Source organism: Schistosoma haematobium, chromosome 4, assembly GCF_000699445.3.
Source record: "Schistosoma haematobium chromosome 4, whole genome shotgun sequence".
Taxonomy (NCBI): domain Eukaryota; kingdom Metazoa; phylum Platyhelminthes; class Trematoda; order Strigeidida; family Schistosomatidae; genus Schistosoma; species Schistosoma haematobium.
The window spans coordinates 39,303,675-39,326,489 of record NC_067199.1 but is presented as its reverse complement, the minus strand read 5'-3'; the positions used below and the strand labels follow the sequence as shown (position 1 = coordinate 39,326,489).

Genomic DNA, 22,815 nt, shown 5'->3' with positions numbered 1-22,815 from the left:
TTATTTTATTTAAACACATAAACATTGGTACAAGGAGGCACCAAATAGATATGCGCCACATAAATCATTCGATTTGTGTGAGAGCTGGGATACTGCCCGGGTGCCCAGACCGAAGCAGGTGGTTATCTTAGGAAGCCACACCCCGAGCCTTGGGCCTAAAGGTCTGACCCACAAGGCAGTGGAACATTGTAAGGAGATGCAGTCCCATGGTAGCCGGTGACCAACGATTGGTTCATACGCCATTTGTTCCCGCAGGATACTGGAGCCCATGTGCACCATTGGTTTGGAATCTGGTTAAAGCGCCGGACATTCGCTTTTCGTCTCCTCAATTTCATAAACAACACCCCCGCCACGAGAAGGCAGTGAGTAGAACTTCCCTGGCAGAGGCTGTATACGCGTGGCTATGTGAGAGCATTTCGAGAGGGAGGGCTGGCCCATCCCACTCTCGGCCATACCAGGGCATTTGGGGGCAATTACTATGTAAGAAGGCATTAATTTAAAATTAGGACTTTTCAAAAACGAATTCACTTTCAGTGGTTTTATTGACATTCATAGCATAATCTGAACAGAAAAGGAAGTAAATGCAGACGCACACACACACAAACACAAACAAATATACATACATATGAAACTTGTATTATTGAAATCCAGTTGAAAATGTAAAAATTTGATAAAACTTTGAGAACTGAAAGAAAACAACAAAAAAAGAGACACCAATAAATAGTTAATTGACAATAAGAATCAAAGAGATAGCAACATCATTGTTAAGAGATATGATTAGGTCAGGTAAACAATTAGTAATAATAACAATAATAATAATAGTCATGTTAAATATCACAATAAAATATGCAGAGGAGTTTCACAGTTGACAATTGTAAATTAGAGTTTATTCAATTGAATGAATAACATCAAGATGACTTGTAAATATAAAAAAAACATAATTCTATATAAAATAATAATAATGTACAACATAAGCCTTCAAGTGTATTTTTCTAAGGAATGAAATATTTAAGACACTACTCTCTCTCTCTCTCTCTATTTATTGCACAATTATAATGAAATGATTAAAAGATGAAAGTAGTTTAAATATACAGATAAACAATCATTAATCCATTTAAATAAATGCAATAATCATAGTGATTAAACGTTGTCAATAATGAATGAATGAAACAATAATAATAATAAACAATAATTGTTTATTTATTTTTTAGAACCATAATTGAACTAACCTCATTTTCTGATCAAATCCCACCAATATTAATCTGTTATACATGCATATATATATATATATATATATATATATATATATATATTCATATTTCCTCATAATTTTATTATTACTATGATACACATATTTTATTAATATTTGAATGAAAACGTAATGTATTTCAATGGACAGATAACATTCCATTAAGATATAAATAGAGTTAAAGAGAAGTAATTCTTCAATTGAAACTATAATTTGTTAAGTTCATGATCATGATATGCAGTTGTAGACATTTCAGAATTATAAATCATACTTTTGTTAGATTAAGTTTGTTCGTTTGTTTTTCATTCCAAATGACCACTGAATTCTAATGGTTAATGAATTCAAAAAGTAAAAATATAAGTGGATTGTAAAGAAAAAAAGAACTAATTACATGGAAATAATAAATAAAATGAAAAGATTTATAGGCCAACGAATACTTATAATCATTCTAGAAGATATGTGGAAGTGTTTCGATTTTATAATGAACAGGTGTTTTCCACAGTGTGGGACTACTTAGCGGTGACCATCGACAATCTTAGCATTAAGAGTAGAACTTAAGATCTTTGCTTTCACGCCTGAACGCTTAACCTTTCGATCACTGAGCTGGCATCCTATGGTTTATATATTTAACTTCCATCAATTTATAATGTTGCGCAACTGTCTGCCAATGTACTTGGACACAGTTGAACTCCATTTTTCATTAGAACTTTGGAATTACTTCTCGAAATTAGTCAGCAGTGAGCATATGATTAATTACTATACGGGGCATTTTCTGAATGTTTACTGTTCAAGAATTTTATAACAGAACGAAACATTTGTTCAATACATTCAGAGTTACAATGGTAACAATGGTATTAACTATGAAATAAATAACTATCAGCTACTACATACAATGAATTTCGTATAGAGAAATAAGTTTAAACTTGGAGATTAAACAAACTATTGAACCTTATCAACAACAACAAATAAGTCAATAAATATTCCCAAAATTTAAGCTTGATCTAAATCTGTAATTTCATGTTGAGTAAATTCTATAGATTAGTCCAAAAACAAAAGAATTGAAATTAAAACAACCGATATATACAATGACATAGAATGAAATTTTATTTCTTAAAGATTAAATTTAGATTATTTACAAATATTCATAATATTTTTTTCTCTAAAGACATTCTTTAAATCAGTTTATGTCAACCATGAATTAATTACTTTCATCAATGGAAGCATGAATTAATTTAAACCTGGGAAGCATCATTGATAAACAAGGAGGATCTGATGCAGACGTGAAGGCTAGGATTGGCAAAGCAAGGACCGCATTCCTACAATTGAAGAACATATGGAACTCGAAACAGCTATCAACCAATATCAAAGTCTGAATCTTCAATATGAACGTCAAGACAGTTCTACTGTACGGAGCTGAAACTTGGAGAACTACTACAACCATCATCAAGAAGGTACAAGTATTTATAAATAGTTGTCTACTCAAGATACTCAGTGTCTCTCGGTCTACTGTGGGAGAGGACAAACCAGCTTCCAGCTTAACAGGAAATTAGGGAATAACGGTGAAAATGGATAAGACACACTGAGGAAATCATCAAACTGTATCACGAGGCAAGCCCTGACTTTGAATCCTGAAGGGAAACGGAAAAGAGGAAGGCCAAATCCTATAAAATAAAATTATTACAAAAATCACTCTCAATTAATTGAATCTTAGAATTCAAATATATAAGAATTATGTTTTACAAATCATATTTCAATTCCAGTAGATCAATAAAACTATAACTAGTTCCATGCTTTATCGAACTTCTGCTCAACAAATAGTTATCGGGTAAAAGTAATCAACTGAAGAACTTTTGAAGATTACATTGAATTATAGATAGAATTTCTCCCAAATTGGCTCGGTTACTTAAGAGTATACAATTGCTTTTTGCCTAGTATAAGATTCCCAAGTATTGATTTCTCATGGCCATACCAGAGACTAAATACAGTATCATCAATTTTTGAGGCTAATACCTTACCTTTTGGTTATACAGTTAGAGTTTAGTTCTCTCTTAATTTAAGAATACAGCACGACAATCATCCATCTAATAGCTGGGAGGCGAAATAACACACTGCATCGAGAATTGGAAGCAGATATGAAAAGGATGAATAACAACTAGAAAGATCTGGAAATGATTGCCCGGGACAGAGTTGGATGAAGAGTGCTGATGGGCAATCTATGCTCCTCCACGAGGAGTAACAGGTCTAAGTAGGTAAGTAAGTGAATCTTATTTAATTATTGTGGTAAACAATAAAAACTCTTATATGACATGAAACATTATATATTCATTTGATCTAATTGTTAACATTGAACTTCCTCTAATTACTCTATACTATTCGGATTACAAACGTATTATTTCAAGTGAAAATGAATTAGTATCAGAAGGAGATTTTTGTGGACATTACAGTAATTTCAATAGCTGAGATCATGAGCCAATTAAAGCTAAACCAACATGGAAAACCTGGAAGCACTGTTCGAATCTCACGAGGGAAGATCGTGGATGAGCACTAATGAGGAGCCCCACAATAGGACGAAACGGCCGTCCACTGCTTCCAGGTTTTCCATGGTGGTCTAGTTCCAATCGACTCATGATCTCAACTGTTGAAATGAAAATGAATTAATTGACCAAATTAATCGGTCAAAGTATTTTAATAAAATTCATATTATTAATAGTAAGGATTTGAATTATCCCATCGTTCATAATGAAGATCAAATTTTGATCAGTTTTTGTTTGGATATCTGCATTCTTTTCGGATTGACCCGATATAATCATTTGATTACACTTTTTAAATTGAAAGGTACTGAGTTCAAGTCTCGATATGGACACTAGAATGCCGGCACGTCAGACTGATACGTCCCATATAGAATAAAGCATACATCTTAGATCCACTCTTAGTAATAAACCATCAATTTTATTATAAAGACATAATATCAGTAAAAATAAATGGAGCTTACTTTTTCTTCCACGTACAGTATATATTTATAACATTAAGCAATTGTTTGATGATTACTCCTTATTTTAATTCGTTTATCTTCATCGTTATTTCCAGTATCAGAATCCCAAAAATAATCATCATCAGCATTTAAGTCATGTTCATTTGATAATTTTTGTACATTGACCACCATAGCATCAACTTCAGCATCTATTGAATCTTGAATTAAACTGGAATTTGAATAACCACCGGTCACTTGATTATTTATGTTGGCTTTTGTTAAATAATGATTATTATTGTTATCATTGCCATGATTATCCGTAGTAGCAGCAGTAGTAGTAGTATTAGCGGTATGTTTATCCTTCATATGATTAATTTTTTGATTACATAAACGTATATAAGGTATCGGTCCACGAGTATGCAAATTATATGATGAATTGGATGATGTTGATGATATGGTTATAGATGCAGGATTAATTACTTTCATCATTTCAACTTGATCTCCATCTACATCTATGTCTAGTAGACGTGAACGACCGAATGAAGCTACAGTCTCCGTTGTATCATTACTTAGCCCATAACGAATTCTTTGTCGACGACAATAACGGAAAAATGCAAATACTATGACTAAACTTAATAATTCAAGTGAAACACCAAGTAAAGGCCACCAAACAGATGACCAAACTGTTAAAAATAAAATAATTTTGAATAATACTGATTATCATCAACTAAAGGAAATAATAACTTATGTTGATTATTATCGAATAACAAAAATTTGCTAGAAAGAAATTCTCAGTCACTAAGCACTGCTGGAGAATCCCGTAGTAAGACGAAACCGTCTTTCAGTGCTTCCAAGTTCCCATCGGTGATTTGACTTATCGGTTCATGATTCCAACGAAATTCAATAATCCCCACAACTCCTTACTTACTGTTTTAGAAGACGGTTACACTTCACCACTGATGGTGACAGAAGTTGAATAAAAGCTAGGGACAATCAAAACAAGATATGACATGTTAGTGGGTGTGAACTATATGGTTAGGGTCCGCGTGATAACTGCGATTAGTGGTTGAACAGTTTCGGTGATAAGTGGCTAATAATTGGTTATAGTGATGCAGACGAACTTACTCTTTACCTTCCCTTTTGATCTATAGAACCAGTATCCATTCTGAATTACCCGTTCACTTTATTTATTTGAATGATATTCTTAAAGTTTAGTCTTCCTAATTTTCACTGCTTATATATATATATATATATATATATATACGAGAATGGAAGGAGGTAGGTTTAAGTCCCAGTGTGAATATCACCAAGGGTCCAGACACATTTAGTTGACGAATTTCAAATAGGACGAAACACATGTTCTGAATTCTACTGCTCATCACCGTCCAGTTTTATTAAAATTTATATTAAGCGGCATTATCGATACCATCAGCTCATAATGCTTATGCGCCAATAGAGACTGATCAAATGCTATCCTTAATATTGACTGTCAGGAAACTCAAAATCATCATGTATATATATTGATATTCACACTGGGACTTGGACCTCTTATTTTTTATTTCAATCACTATTTATATCACCCACTAAACGGTTGAAAGATAGCAAAGTTTTATTTATATTTAAGAACATAAACGTCGGTAAATAGGTAACAAAATATATATTTGCCACACAAAGTTGTTAACATTAAAGTTGTACGTGGGCTCGGATACCATCCGGGTTCCCAAATTGAAAGAGGTGGTTTTCTTAGGGGGCCACTTCCCTGACCTTCGGTTAACAGATCTGATCCACAAAGCAGTTGAGCAACGCTAGGAAGTATGGTCCGATGATAACCTGCGAACAAGAACAAGTTCATGCACCGTTTGTTCCATCAGGATCCTGGAGCTCATGTGGACTGTTGGTTGAGTTCCCCAAATCCTTCAAGTAGATTTCCGGTACCCACTAAGCCTGTTTAAGCGCCGGACATTCGCTTTATATCCTCTCGATTTCGTAAATAACACTTCACGAGAGGGAAATGAGTAGAAATCCCTGACAGCAACTATATACGCGTGGCCACATGAGATTATTTCGAGAGGAAAAGCGGACTATCCTTACCTTCGACAGTACCAGGGCATTTGGGGAAGATGAACAACTTTACTCAATATCATCTGCTGTATTATGATTATACAATTATGGAAAAAGTCATATTTTCGGATTAAGGGCAGCCAATAATAATCTTCCTGTTTGTTTGCTTCTACTGAATTCCATTATTGTCAGTATTAAGATTCAGATCGCTTAGTTAAGTAGTCTAAACCACTTAGGTTTTGAATTGAACGTAATCCCATATAACTGAAACTAAAAGTGCCTGATCACTACTCACTCTTATCCCCATGTAAATGCTTATTTAGTTCATATGAATACAGTCACTCGTTTGATTAGGCGTATATACGTAAATACCAATCTAATATATTCACAATCAATTTCTTTACTACCAATTAGTGCTTACTAGTGATAAGTAATACTATCTACGGCTTTTGCAAAAATGAGTTTTCTAACCAAACTAAGATAGCCGCCTTGATTGGTAAGCCAATTCTTTTTATACAAAGATGATTATTTAATTTGGGAAATTGGTAGAAATATAAGCTTTGAAACAGCACTGTCAATGTAACTGCTGTGTCCTACGTTCTGATTCAGTTACGATAAACAATTCCTATGATATACCTAGCCCATTGTAGAAACGAGACGACCGAAAAGAGTAGGAGAAGCTAATTTCCAAGCAGAATTCAAGTATAAACAAATCATAGATGTATCTACATTTGTCCTTCTGATCAACTCCCTCCAGTAGTGTGTTTCAAAAATCGGTTCATTCTAATGTTATCTGAACTAGAAAACTTATCGCTCACCAGGCTTCAGTTTTACTTAGTATCAAATGTTGTAACTGACTACTGTATCGATAAATGATATACAACTGTCAATACTCCAGCATAGTAGCTACACAACTAGGTCTAGAGATACCAAGGTAATAATTCTATGGTTGACCGATGTAGTATAAATTTATTGTGATATACAACGCAGCAGTTTTCTATTTTGACAAACTACTTAGGAATTACACATTAAACTTAGTGCAGAAAATTTTAAACTCAATCTAGTCTAAAGGAAAAATAACTTTTCTTATTTTCGTAATGAGTAATTTATGAAATTACATCGTAATTTGTGAATATAACGCTTAAAAAATGCTCTGAAACCATCTTGAACGAAACGTTAAACATAGTGAAAATTTATAAACTAGCATTGAAAAAGCCCAGATGAGGAAGTCAATTACATATACATAACCATTATTTATTGGATACAGATTGAATTCTCATCTATAAATACCCTTACTTATAAATTTTTATTAGCAAATAAGGTTTAGTACATGTTAGCTATTGCATTCCTTCACACCGATTTGATTAAAATGCTGCTTATTGAGAGAACTTAAGATAAATGTTAGAATTCTTAGGATGAACAATGTTGGATAGTTGTCTAAATCTACATGAGAACAGCTTTCTCTCCTCACAGTTATGATGTAAACAGGATTATTATGCTGTGAGGCAGAAACAGTTTCTTTTCTAATCATGCTTTAATTTTAGAGAGATACATAGAAGTGACTAACATTATCTTTGTTAAGTATCAAATCCAGCGTACTATGAATATATGTATATTAGGAATGTATTGCTGGAAACGTTTAATTATTAAACTGCTATTAGTTTTTATTAGATCTATGAGAATAGTTAGTTTAAATGATAATTATAGTAATTTCAAAGGTTAAGATCTTAAGTCAGTTGAAGCTAGACCACCATGGGAAACCTGGAAGCACTGGACGGCCGTTTAGTCCTATTGTGGCACTCCTCAGCGGTGCGCATCCACGACCTCACCCCCTGCGAGATTCGAACACAGGACCTACTGATTTCGCGCGCGAGCACTTAACCACTAGACCACTGAGTCGGCATCCAACGGTGTTAATGTCTAACTTCAACTAATCCACGAAGTTGAGTGACACATCCACCATTGTCTTCAGTGAGTTACTATCTCACAACTGACTCATGATCTTAACCATTGAAATCACTATAATATCCACAAAACCCATCTGATATTAATCAATATATGCTCACTAGTGACTGGTTTCAAGAGGTATATCCTGGAGTTCTAGTGAGAAGTAGTGACCAATGAAGTTCAACCAGGTCTGTTGTCAGATAGTAACTCACTGAAGACAATAGTGGATGTGTCACTCAATTTCGTGGATTAGTTGAAGTTAGACATTAACACCGTTGGATGCCGACTCAGTGGTCTAGTGGTTAAGTGCTCGCGCGCGAAATCAGTAGGTCCTGTGTTCGAATCTCGCAGGGGGTGAGGTCGTGGATGCGCACCGCTGAGGAGTGCCACAATAGGACTAAACGGCCGTCCAGTGCTTCCAGGTTTCCCATGGTGGTCTAGCTTCAACTGACTCAAGATCTTAACCATTGAAATTACCATAATATCCACAAAACCCATCAGATAATTATTAATTAAAACAAATTACGTATTACATAGAATATAATTTACGTCATTCTTCTGAATACCTACTTGAATATCCATAATTTTCAACAGGACCAGGCCACCATGTTGTTGTCTCTCCAATGTCATTTTTAGCCCAACACCAAAACAGAATGGGGCCAGATTTAGCTAGATCAGAATTCTTCACTTCATTATTAATAGTAGTTAATCTACGCCTACGCTCTAATACTTGCCATGGTCCATATCCATCTGTTTCACCATCGTTTAATAACACTGAAAACTCAGAAAGTACATTTGCTTTGCCCACTTCTTGCACCCGTCTTATAATGTAACCTGCCCATTGTGGTTGTGTCCATGCCCAAGCAAAATTTTTAGGTTTTACTGGTGGATAAGCTACAACAATTTCACAAGCATTTGTCCAATTTGAATTATTTTCATTAACTGATAATTGACATGGACTACTCACACACGTATAACGACCAGATGAATTAGACGGAGGTAACGGTGGGGGGTCATAAATCAGACGTAAAATAGGAGGTACTAAGATTGAAAAAAAGTTAAAAAACAACAATTAGTAGTATAGAATATAGTGAAAATACATGGAAGAGTTGTTTATCGTAAGAGGAGAAAAGAGTGAAACCATTTGGCTACTGCCAAATTATTATTTATGAATTATGGTTCTTCTAATAAAAATATCATCAATAAGCGTATCTCATATTGAATAAACAAGAGGTCTTGGCATTAACTGACTTTTGCACCTATTAATAAACTTTAGTGGGTAACCATTTGCTGTTAATGTGTCACAGTAACTTTTCATCTTTTCCAACCGTTTCAGCAGTGCGAATTCTCAGAGTCTTCTTAAAGAGACAACTGATCAAGCCTCATTGTATTACAGTGGACAGAAATTATGGAAATTTAAGTATTGTGTCGTCCAAGTTGGTTTCCTATACACCGACCGTCTAATAGTACCATCATCCCTTCGACTTAAAATTATGTTTAAAAAGGCCAACTGGCCGTTATTTTCTGCTTCTTAAGTCAACACGATATCGTTTTGAACCCCATTGAGTTTATCTAGTAACCGAGAGACTTCATAAGCTTTTTCACATATAATTAGTATATCATCCATATATCTTCTATATAAAGTTGCCTCGCTAATAAGCTCACTCGTCATATTTTCCACATATGACATAAATACATCGGCTAAGAGAGACCCCAAAGAGCTACCCATAGGTACACCATCAACTTGTCGAAAATATCCCCCATCAAACGTGAACTGAACATTGGCAGTGCATAATAAAAGTCAGTTAATGAATACAGTGTAACTGTGGCACACCAATACTATGAACTCAAGTTCATAATCCTTTAATTTTCATTAGCAATTTATATTTTAAACTTAAAAGTTATCGTTCTACCACTTAGAGGTAATCACTAATTCCCTTTAAGTAACTTAGACATAAAACTGTTGTAAATACCAATATTCAGTGGCAATATTTTTAAATGTTTCGATAGTGTAATAAGAAAATGAAGATTATCAAAATTATGTGATGATGTATATTAGCGCAATACATTACGAACAATCTGATCACACATATACATGTTAAGAACATTTATATATAAAAATAAACGGTCAACTAGACTAGAAATGGAGGATAAGAGGAGACAAAGATAATAAAGAAGTAATGTGAGAACAATTTGAAACCTCATCACTCTGGATAATAAGTTAATATTACCGGGGTAGGTTTAAGGTGAGAATTAACTGTTTTTGAATACACAAGGGGGATAATATTGACTTATTATCCAGAGTGATTAGGTTTCAAATTATGTTCACATTATTATTATTACTCTTATTATTATCTTTGTCTCCTCCTCCCCTCCATTTCTATTCTAGTTGACCGTTTATTTTTTTATATATAAGTGTTCTTAACAAGTATATATGTGATCAGATTGTTCGTAATATATAGCGCTAATATGTCATCACATAGTTCTGATAATTTTCGTTTTCTTATTACACCATCGAAATTTATCATAGGGACTAATTGCTTTAAATTTTTAAATGTGGTTATGAAGAGTCCCAGATAGATTCAATTTAACAGCTTCACTCCTACTTAGTTCCAATAAATTTACTATCACTGTTCACAATCAGAATATTATTCAACATTATCCACAGACTATATTTAGTGCTGATAACTAGAGCACAAGGCCAATACGTCTATTTTGGTCTAATAATGTTATCGAATAGTAGACCGATCGCTAGTAAAAAATTTCAATAATTGAGAATAATGGGTATCCCCATTTTTGTTTTCATTTCAATGATACTAGAGATAGACTGTTTAACGGAGATTCAGCAATATTCTTTGATGTATTATGAAAAATACCGAGACTGGACTATGTGTTATTTCAAGTAATAATGCATTGGAAGTTCAACTATGTTATTTCAAATCATTCAGGGTGAGACGAAAATCATTTTTACCAAAGGGAATTCGAGGAGATTGTTTTATCAGAGACTGATCTTAGTTGAATAATCATTGACAACCATCCTGGTGTAGGAATTCTTCAGAAATTCTCACTCATGACTCTGCTGGAGATCGAATCTATGACATTCAGATCTCACTGTGAGAGCTTAGTCTTTAAACCGCTAAATCCTAAGGAAATTATATACACTTAAATCTTCAACTAATTTCCAATATTAATTAATCATCTCCTAATATTATTGGAGGGTAACTCCCTAATATCAGATACATTTGAATAGCATTCATTACATTCACTTGGTGTTGTTTTATTTGTATCTTTCCATTGTTATCAATTGCAATCCTAAATAACAATCGGAAGATACGAGTAAAATAACATCAAGTGAATTTAAACTTCACCCCATTGCACAAGCAGGTGGCTATCAGGACTCACTAGCTAAGTGGAGGACGCGATGGAGTTTAAAGCGAACGGTCCTGGGTTCGAGTCCCAGAGTGGAAATCACCTCTTGGATGCAGGTACATCCAGCTGACGTGTCCCAAATAGGACGAAACGCGCATCCTGAATTCTACTGTTAGTCACTATTTATTTTTGCTTAACAAGCACTCGTTATAGTCTTTTTAATAAAACTTTCAGAATTATCTCCAAAAATTATTGTTAGTATGAGGGATTTGTAAAAACATTCAGTTAAGCTGTTGTGTTTTCCTTTTTTACATATAATGAAACTGAATATTCAGTTAATCATATAAAAATAAATGATTTAAACAACTATTCGCAGATATTGTATGAAAATTTCACACATATTTACTTAATAAATGTAATAAATGTAATTATATCTGAAGAAAAAGAACATATTTACATGGTGATCAACTTAATGCAATGATGATTACCATTTAAATGAACTGTTGCTACAGCATATTCTGACTTTGAAAAACTAAATAAACACTGATACTGACCAAATATTCGTTGATCAAGGACTGAAATGTTGATAAATAAAAACATTTAAAAAATATTGTTAATCTTCAAAGAAGTGCACTTTTGAAATATTATTACTATCAATTTCCAAAGATAAACTAGTTATTATTATCATTTTAACCAGTACTAAGTAAGGATTTAAACTTTCATCAATCAAAAAATTAATTTTTCTCAGTTTAACTAAATTGAGAAACAATATGCATTTCACCAAAGTGATGGTACTCTAAAGCTCCTTGAATGTAAAGCTGATTTAGCTTAAGGTTACTGAAGGTATATAAATATATATGCAACTGCAGGTAGTTTGATAAACACCTGAGTAAACAACTTTATAAATACCTCACTCGCACAAGTTAGCTGTAGTCTGAATTGCTCATTGGTTACTTTTTGAACTGTGAAGTTGAGTGATCCGGGTTAGAAACCTCCAGAAAGCATCAATTACTACAAGATAGCAAATATGCCTTGGTGACTAATGCCGATCAGAGCAAAAACTAAGTTCACAGTTCCCCACCAACTAACTTAAATCAAAGTAAACTTTCATAGATGATCTATGAGAGGTAATATTTAGTTGACTGATGATTTATCTAGTGTAAAGTATCATCCAATGAGATCATAATGGTTCGTTTTCGAATTAATACAGCCTGTATAAATACATAATGAATAAGTTTATGTGTCCTGTCAAAGTGAGCTGTCGTTGAATCCACTTAGGTCTTCTCTGCACTATTTGTGAGGAAATTCAGATAATTTTCGATAACTGGTATTTATGTAAAGTTTTTCAGTTAAATCCGTGAATCATGATTTAAGGTGTATGATTGAAAGGCCGCAAAAGCATCAACTCTTTAATGTTTATATTATACTAAAGTTGATAAGTGAACTTTTTCTACCACTCTAATAATTATAAAACCCGATCGTGAAGCAATAATACATTCTTAGTTTGTAACTAATGCTGCATAAATCCTCAAAACTGCCTACCAATTAACTTACAGTAAGTTTCATATGTCGACCGACCCCTGTTGAATCGATGTGTAAAGTATAATCAGACAAAGTATTGGTGTGGACAAATTGTGTGCCCAAATACAACTATGTAACGAAAATATGTCGTTTATGACTCGAAGTGGGTCAAAGATTGTTTCCAAAGCAATACAGTCTACTCTCTTATCTTCTAACGATTCGCAAAATACTGCTCCCTATTGTCATGTTTTAAAAGACGTAAGGTTAAATAGAAAACCTAACTACCTGTGTTCCCTGTTGTAGTAGTAAATTATCTGTTTACCGAAAATAAAGTCCAAACAACAAACGCATTTGAACTGTATTTGATTATTATTACTAAAATCAACACAAATGGAGTTTATTTGCTGACTAGACGTTCTAAAACATAAAATAATGACTACTCTATATCTACTAATAAGTTGCCATATGACAAAGCATTTTTTAGGCTTTTATGCTGACCTTTCTGTAAATGAATTTGAACTTACGCGGCAAATTAAGTCGAAGACGGGCACTAATGGCTCTAATTGATGGGTCTCTTGTTGTTATCCGGGAATAAACTTGGTTTATTTGGCTATGGTTAACTGACCAATCACCAAAAAGGCCTCCTTTCCAAGTGACAGTGACAATATCTAATAACTTTACACTCCCAACAACACATGTACATGACATCCAATTGCGATCCATATCTAGAAATGTATTATCATCCAGCTGTCTTCTTGTGAAGTTAAAGTTTCCTATTTTATCTAGATATTCTATTGTTGGCACAGTGACATCATTTGTCCCAATAACTAAAATTGAAGAAAGGAGACATTATTTGACAAGTGTAATAATCTTGTTCAGGTGTGTGTATACTTTTACAACCGATGGATTCATCTAGAAATCGGAAGGCAAGAGAATTATGATTGCACTGACAAATAAATAAAAAAACATGACTTTATCTCCCAATATTCAAATACTTGGCGTGCGGACAGTTCGGTGTTTGGTTATTATAAAACAGACGATCTAGAAAGTGTGGGGTAATTTCAAAACCACATTTGGAAATGTTGTGAACCCCTTTAAACTATAACTAATCGCAAGTAGGCCATAGAATCACACTTCATGGATGTATAGACGATTCCAACGACTTGTCAAGCGTAGAAAACACTTTCAGAACCTTTTGTTAAAAAGTAATCATAAAGCTTTCAACGGAATGTGGCGGTAAGTCAGAAATAGATATGAAACCGCCACTGTACGGTCTAGCGTTACCTACAACAGGCAGTCAGTACAAATTTAGATTTGAATCCACAGCATCACTACACGTAGATCTTCCAAAGTTAAGCCATGGATGACAGAAAAGCTTCCCACACGTTAAATAAAACCTGAAACTCATTCATCTCCATTTGCTCTAAAAAGCTTTGATTCAGTTTTAGCAAGACTGGGAGCTCATACAAAGCATTGATAGTAAATCCTAGATTATTTTCTGAAGATATACTAGACCAGGATTTCTAAAACAGCCTCGGAAGGTTGTTTTCCTACTTAAATAGAATAAATCAAAGGACTCATAAAATTTCACCACTTCTTCAGGAAGACTCGCTGGTGATAGTAAGTGAAGATTGAAAAATCGTAATTTCTGTCAAAGTGTTTCCGTAAAGTGTTTCCTATTGGTGGTAGTAAAACACCAACCATTAGAAAACTGTTGTTGAATGTTTCGCTTACTAAGAAAAAATATGAAAAGAGACTACTTTAACATCTCAAACCAAACAAGTCTAGTGAGCCTGATAATATCTACCCCCAAATTATGGGAGCTCTGATAGATATAGTTAAGAAAACACCGGTTATGTTATTTGATACGCCACTGAGTCCGTTGAAGCTACCGAGAGATTCAAATGATTAAACAATTAATATAGTTTATAAAGTTATAAATAAACACTTGATAATGACTAACTCCCTGTCAGTTCTACTAGTATTGCAGCAAAGTTAATCAAAAAGATTAGTCAAATTGTTACCATACTCTGTGGCAAGAGAAAAAACTTTTTGGTGCAGATTATTCATGTTTAACCAATCGTATTTTAAGAGAATTTCGTACTGCAGCAATAGATTACGATATTTTATTAGACCCATGATAAAGTTCCTCGAATGGATCCTACAGAGACGTTTTGGTATGAGTTGCACACTCAAAGATTGAATTAATGACTTTTTCAGTGACAGTAGGTAACGCGTGAGAGTAAACGGCACATTATTCTCATAAGATGCCTTGAAGATTAGGGTTTCTCGAGAGTTAATCCTGAGCATATTTCTCCTTACACTTTGAGTAAATGACCTTATGAAAATAAAGAGGTCATACGTCATATTGTTATAAACCACAGTAAAGTATTAGGTTACATGCTTACAACAGTTAATAAAACCCTACTACAGGAAGACTTGTGAGCTCATTTGAGTGAACAAACAGAGTCCTAACGAAATCATAGGATCTTAAAAGTCAAGCTAAACGACCATAAGGCAATTGTCGTTACGGGCTTCTGAATTCTTCAGGTAATTTGTAAGGCATTTTGCCACACATGAAAATATGTTCAAGATAGTATATCTAACGTATACGAGGTCTCAGATAAAATATAGGATTCGATTGCATAGTTTCTTGTTTATATATGAGGGAGATACGCAAGAACTGGGTTCACTGGCAATGGGATAAAACAAAGAAGAGTTTTTCTGATTGGCTTTGAGAGAACAAACTGAGACTCATCAACTAATTCCCACCATCTTACCATAGGTTAAGGGGTGATTTGTTAGTATTTTACCGTTAAACAACAGAAGATATTTGTGTTGATATGCTGTGTCTTCTTTTTGGGATAGATTGTGTTAGAGAACACCCTTAAAGGGTTGAAAGTTTAAGATCAGATTGTTTACACACAAAGTTTCATTTCTCGCACGAAGTCATGAAACACTGAGATTCCCCAGTATGTCAACTATTATGAGCATATTTTACCGGCGCGCTCACAAAAAGACTGGATCCTCACAGCATTAAAAATCACCTGATATCCTATCTTGACCTTCGAGGACTGAAAACTACTTCGATGAATGCTACTTCGTTGACTATTGTTAATAAATCGCTGCAACCAAAGACTTGAAATCCAACGTCAGTTTATAGATCACCACAATAAATCATCTGCACTTGGTCCTTCAAATTTTGGAAAGCTAATATATATATATATATATATATATATATATATATATATATAACGTCTGTTCTTAAGTAACTAAGAAAGACGAATGCGTCAAAAATTTGGATTGTGCTTTCCAATAAATCTATTTTGATATACCAAGACCAAAACAAAAATAAATTGGGCGTACTTGAATATATATACACTGTGAGTATATTTGAGATCCCTCTAGAGATACATTCATAAACACCAGATTCAGAGAACCCAGTTTCACCGATTTCCCACTGAACTTCGCTCCCGAATTTTGTTACCAGTTGTGTCGTTACATTTCTGTCATACTCCTTGCGGCTGATAGTTATATTATCCGGACTGGTAGCTGAACATCGCAGCTTTAAAGGTCGTCCAAGATAAATAGTTTTTGAACTTGTAAAAATCCATGAGTCGCCATCCAAGATTGATAACGAAGTACTGAAGTCTGATTAAAAAATTGGTTCGATACCTATATTCCAACTTACCTAAAGACGATGAGGATAAAAATCTAACGAAAACTAATAAAGCCAGTAAAAACATCACACACAAACTGCGCGCTTAAAAGTGCACATAAATATAAATTTCAGTAGTTGGTGCAAACAGCTACGTTTTTTCCCAATACACACTATCAAAGTAAAATCCGTGTTTACATTTCACCACAGCTTTTTATAACTGGTTTAAAGGTTCAAATATTTAACAGTGAAAACATACCTCAGCTGAAGTAACTATATATAACTTTCAACTCTGATAATGGAATTAGAAAATCAACTATTCCTTAGGATCTGCATCTGGGTTTTCAAATGAATCTGCTGGTTAGGAAGAGTTATGATTCTGTGTATATTGGTTTTATAAGCGGGAGCGGGAACAATTTAGCTAATAATGGAAATGATTGAGTAGTAACAGAGTAATCCTTCTCATAAATTACTAGACTACTGTGATTTTCAGGCGATCTTTTGATAGGTTTAGTCGAGCGCAAAATCGCTTTGACTCGTGATATTGAGTATCATAACTTACTGATTCAAAAAGTGGCAATTCCGAAACGGAATTTTTATGAACTCTTTCGTGTTGTCTTAAGTGCATATTATTTTTTTGTGTGATTTGTCAAAAAATGTATCAGTCTTCTCTAAGGTTTGGAAGAACTATGCGCGAGATGACTCATTGTGATCGTATCCCTCACAGTCCTTTTTACCACACAGGTTACATGCTTAAAGATTCCAAGTCAACCGGATAAGATATATTTTTTGGTCATAGAACCTTTTTAATTTCCCTTCTTTGGATATGTTCCAACAGAAGTTTCAAGATGTTCATCACGTCAGGTTTATTGTCTAGGTTAGTGCCAATCGCATTTATCTTGCTACTAATATAGTAGATTTAATCCCAAATGTATAGATTTGCCAGGATATGGCTAATCTATAAGATTCTATGTTCAAGTCAGATCAATCTATTCTGACTTGTCCCGTCATAATAGTCAGGAATATGCTGTTTCTGACTTCTGAGGATCACATTACGGCTGAAGACAGAATTATATATTTGTTATGAAAAGATAGAAGCTACATAGTGACCACACCTTCATGATCGAGGAATCTAGGGTCCCCGCGTTATCCGCCTCTGATTATCTCTGAGTGTTGAGTGCTGAATGCAACTCTTTTCAATTCTCGTATTTAGATCTAGGGATCGTGTGACTGAGAACCAATACCACCACAGAAACTGAATCAACGAGTGACTTCTCAAATGAGGTCTAAAGCAAACACTGAAAACCGTTCGGAGAGTATTGCAAAAGTCAATGTATAGGCCTTTCTCAGTGATAGAAGTGTAAGAAGCGATTTCCTACGGACGTAATTCTAAACTAATCAACCGACTATCAAACTACGATAGTTAGAAACATTCGAATCTATGAACTAAGAATTTCCGAAATAGTGCAATTTAAGGCAGGTAGAACTAAATAAGCACAAATTAACGTATCATATCTTGTATTCGTAACAAGCGGACAATCAAGCACAAAGAAATCATCAGTTATTACAAATACCACAACCGCTACAGCTTCAATGGGAATCAAGATTTCTGTAATCTGTCTTACGTCTTCTTTATAGCCCGTGTGTGTAATGGGTATAATCATTGTATGATTTAGAATATACTCATTAGTATTAGAATGTAAAATGGGAATTGGATCGGACTCACCTAAGTCCTTGTATTATATACGATTTTTGTGACTGGCTTAGACATGGGCCTTGGATTTACGGACTATCTCTGGTAGACCTTTCGTAGATGGTAGGAAATCAGTTCATTGACAAAGATTTTTGTGGTTTAACAATTTTCATCATTCTTATTTTTGCGTGCGGTCCGTTAACTTTGCACTGAAAGATATTATCTACTCTCCTCAACGGGTCATTTAATTTTGAAGCAGTAATTGCTGTTTATTTTCAAGTTCATGAAATTTCTTGCTTGCACATTAGAATGAGAGAGCTTTAAAATGGTGTGTAACTCTTCGCACTTTGATCCCGTAGTTAGCGTGTTACCAAGCAGTTCAATAGAACCGTCTCCAGTGATCAAGAAGGAGAGCCGGCCTTGAGGCATTCCTAAATTTTCTAGACTCAGGATAGATTGTATGCAATCAGTGATAAGGAATTCTCAATAAAGGACTGAAGGTTTATTGCCTCTAATCAGCAAATTATAGCACCTAAGCGTAGGAAGTTTGTGACCAGTAATACCTGAAGTAAAAACTTTGTTGGGTTTAGTCACAGCACTGCGATGTAGTGACTTCGGCTTTCCGACTGAAATGATAAACTTGATATTGTCAGTGTAAACAATAAATTCGCGAAGAGCAACACTGGACATACATTACCATTTTGGGTAGGAAGTGAATTACTCAAAGTTGTAAATAAGTATAGCACATGACTATTAATCAATGAAATCAATAGGATCCAAAATACAAAGTCTAGTATTGCTTGCGGCAAAATGAACAGTAGTTTCACAAACCGACTGGATGCCTGCCACTTTGCTACACCTGGAGGATTTAACATGACCAAAGACACATGAATTGCGTAAGTGAAATTTCTTACAAATAAGCATTCACCAAACCTGTGCTCACCTCTGTAAGCTGTTTTTCTACTCAACCAATTTGTATCCATGTTTTTGCAAGAATGAAAGTTACCGTTAGTTAAACGCCTGCTTGCATGACTTTGTGCAGTAATCGGATTAAATTAACTAGGCAACGCAATAGAAATCTTGATGTCCTGGAGGTCAATTTCATGCACTGTTTCATAGTAAATACACACAGTTATAGCATGTTGGATAAAAACTTTGACATTTGTATTATCTGTCTTTCCAGATTTGGTATGTCAATCCCTGCAATCAACCGCTCTCACAGCTACATATGGAAATCGAAATTAGTACATGTTACATGATTTGGTAGTAGTTCTTCGAAAGTTGCGTCGTGAATTGAAATAGGCTTACTTAGGAATGCCAAAGTTTTTAGTAGGCTATAAGCATCCTTTCATACGAATGTAGGAAAATGAACCTCGATTTTATTATCTTGAACAACTTCTCTGGTCACACACCATATTTCAAACCTTTCTATATAATCCTCGCAAGCTTTAGGATTTCATTGTACATCCAACAGTTCAATCACAGGCTCCAACGCGACGCCATTGTGACGATTAGGAATATTCGAATTATTGTACTAACTAAGGAATTCCCCATTTAGTGCAATTTACATCAAATAGAACAAGGTGAGCACAAATGAATTAATTATATTTGGAATTCACAATCACCACACAAATAAGTGAATAGGAATCATTAGATCGTACAAATACGAACATTAAGTCTTAGGTTAGTCAAAGTCCGGACAATTGACATAAATTTACAACATCAGTATGCAAAAAACAACCAATACAGTTTACTTGACATAGTAAAAGAATGAATTACTTAATATGCCGAGCAATAACTAGAGTATAGTAAAAATTTGTCAACAAAGCTCAATACAATTAATGTCAAGCACGAGACATTATAATTAACCAATAGGTCACCAGCTTACCAAACACATTATGGAAGCTGTCTACATATAGTGATTAATACAGACCTTTTAAATTCATACAACTGCATAACAATTTTGGAATACGATATCTGACTATGTGATGTATGCTACTTATTTTTGTCAACATCAGTAGTATATAACACCAATCAGAAGTGGAATATCTGGTAGCGTAAGGTTGGGAAGTTCGAATCGAGGAGAACGATGACAGAAAAATTGTGTTAGCAGTGAAAGAAAGGTGACGCTCGAGACATTTGATAGAGGATTTGCAAATGAAGTATTGAATGCATGGTTTTCACATTCCAAGAAAGAACTCGGTAATTTTGTACTAAACATAAAATTTATTGTCCCCACCTTAGTTCTCGTTCACTGCAAGTATATGACCGTCTAGTGCATAAAATGAACTTTACTGGTTAATTTGTGTAGAGCTCTCTGAATAATTCAAGTGCCTTTTGTTCGAATCTTCCTAACACTACATTTTTCGACTGCCTGTCTTTGTACTTATCTGTTAATCATATTTCATCATCACGCTGAAGTATAAATACCTAGAATGTGCTGACTGATTAACGCTGAACAGTTTGGATTTATTTCAATACTACGCATATTAGATCAGTTTCATGTAATCCTTGATACGTTTGTTGGCGATCCTAGGGCCAGTGGTGATAAAAATCTAATCTAATTACGAAAGGGCCTAATTTCGGTGTTAATCCAATTCTGTTATAATTTTATCCCTGCTGTGTTTATTTAATTCCATTACAAGTGATTGTTCATTACTACTGTATATGCTATTAGATCTAATCATCTAACTATAAAAATTAAAGAACATTTATACTTCAGTTCTTACTGAACTTACTAGTCAGCATTTTTGAAGTTAAAGATGACAAGATGACTAAGGATAATTAATGGGTCCGAATCCCAGGTATTCAAAGTAGAGTATGCCTCCTATTCCATGAAGTTGTATAGAAACTTATGTTTACTTTTCGCGGACCTTACTAGATAAAATCTATAAGTTATGTGATCACTTTTTCCTTTCTGGGTAAATATATTGAGTAATGTTTCGTAGTATGTCAATCACCTGCATCATTTAAGTGACACCAAATGTTACAGACAATGTGCTTAATCCAGATTAGTTTTCAAGTAGCAGACCTTTTTCAGGAGTGATCGAAGGAGTTTGGTGCACAATTGGTAGATAACGATGTGACGAACATTGTATTGGAAGAGATTGCATTTTAAATCTCAGGAATTCAAAGCACTTGTGGTGGTCCCCAACAGAAGGAGCTTATAAACGGTATATCGATATACTAGTATAATAATAATATACCAAAAAACGTTAATAGTAAAAAAAAACCAAGGTGTCTGTCTGTGAGTAAAAACCAAGGGTAACAAAATATAGTTACAATACAAATGGTATATTATACAAACAGACAATAACAGTTACTATAGAATAAATTTTACTTGTGTGCTGCTTCGCGAGAACAACAACCACAAATAAGTTCACTCGATTAACGAAGGTTCCTCTGCAAGTAATTGCACCAACGGCGTATTGAGAGAGATTGCGTCCAATAGTATTATAATATAATAATCCGTGCCAGAATTCCAACGTGGTGTTCGGAAAGGCTAAAGGAATGTTATAACACCATTATAGTCTTCAATCAAAAACCGTGGTCAATAAAGCAGAAGAAAAACGGTGTAGATAGCGGTTTTTATTTTCAAACCTCGCGGTAGTAAAAACGTATATTATTCATCGAAACAATTATCATCGTTATTAACAAGTAATACAGAAAAACAACAGATATTGGATAAAAATGTGGTTACATATAAAGTGTGACAAACTAGAGAGAAATTACGGTTTTTATTTTGTCTTTACAAAAATCATTGAATATACGTCACCATACACTTCAATAAACCGATTTAGAAGGATTAATGTATTGTTTAAGAAGCGCCTACCGATATTACTTGACGTCTATTATATTCAGTTTAACCACTTACACAGCCATAGTGAATTTATTCAGGAGCTTTATTTGTGATCAAAAGAGGAATTTGAAAATGATGTTATTGAGATATTAGTTGCTCAAACAGTACACATTCATTTCACAATATTCGCTGAGATATTTCGTGAAATATAGTCACTAAAATCACTAAATACCTGTTGATCAAGAGCCGGCTTATAGCTTCTGCTTAGTTGATGTGGCAGCTAGTCAGAAACTGGACATAAATTTCAAAATATAAGTTAACTTTCTCTCTTTTTTTCGAAAAATACCTATAACACAATCAACTGGCAAAACATTTCAGAGCACAGTTACCTGGCTTAAATATGCAAGCACACTTAAATATTTGTAATATGTTACGTAGTTGTGATAATTATTAGCATTTGAATTGTTACTGTCCAATTCGTACTTCAGTAGTCTCGAATGGACCAATACTCAAGTCAGAGAGAAAGTACTGAATACACTCGAAGGTG

At 34.2% G+C, this 22,815-nt stretch overlaps 1 protein-coding gene across 1 annotated transcript; it reads right to left on the bottom strand.

Annotated features, from left to right (window-relative positions):
- Positions 1 to 41: 41 nt before the first annotated feature.
- On the bottom strand, positions 42 to 21,217 carry MS3_00008034 (uncharacterized protein; the record flags this gene model as incomplete). Its single annotated transcript, XM_035732500.2, has 8 exons — positions 42 to 1,574; positions 4,242 to 4,903; positions 8,799 to 9,269; positions 12,086 to 12,172; positions 13,643 to 13,945; positions 16,485 to 16,769; positions 16,810 to 16,881; positions 21,208 to 21,217. The coding sequence occupies 7 exons, from the start codon at positions 21,215 to 21,217 to the stop codon at positions 4,275 to 4,277; spliced, it is 1,857 nt and encodes a 618-aa protein (XP_035587188.1). The 3' UTR covers positions 42 to 1,574; positions 4,242 to 4,274.
- Positions 21,218 to 22,815: the final 1,598 nt, after the last annotated feature.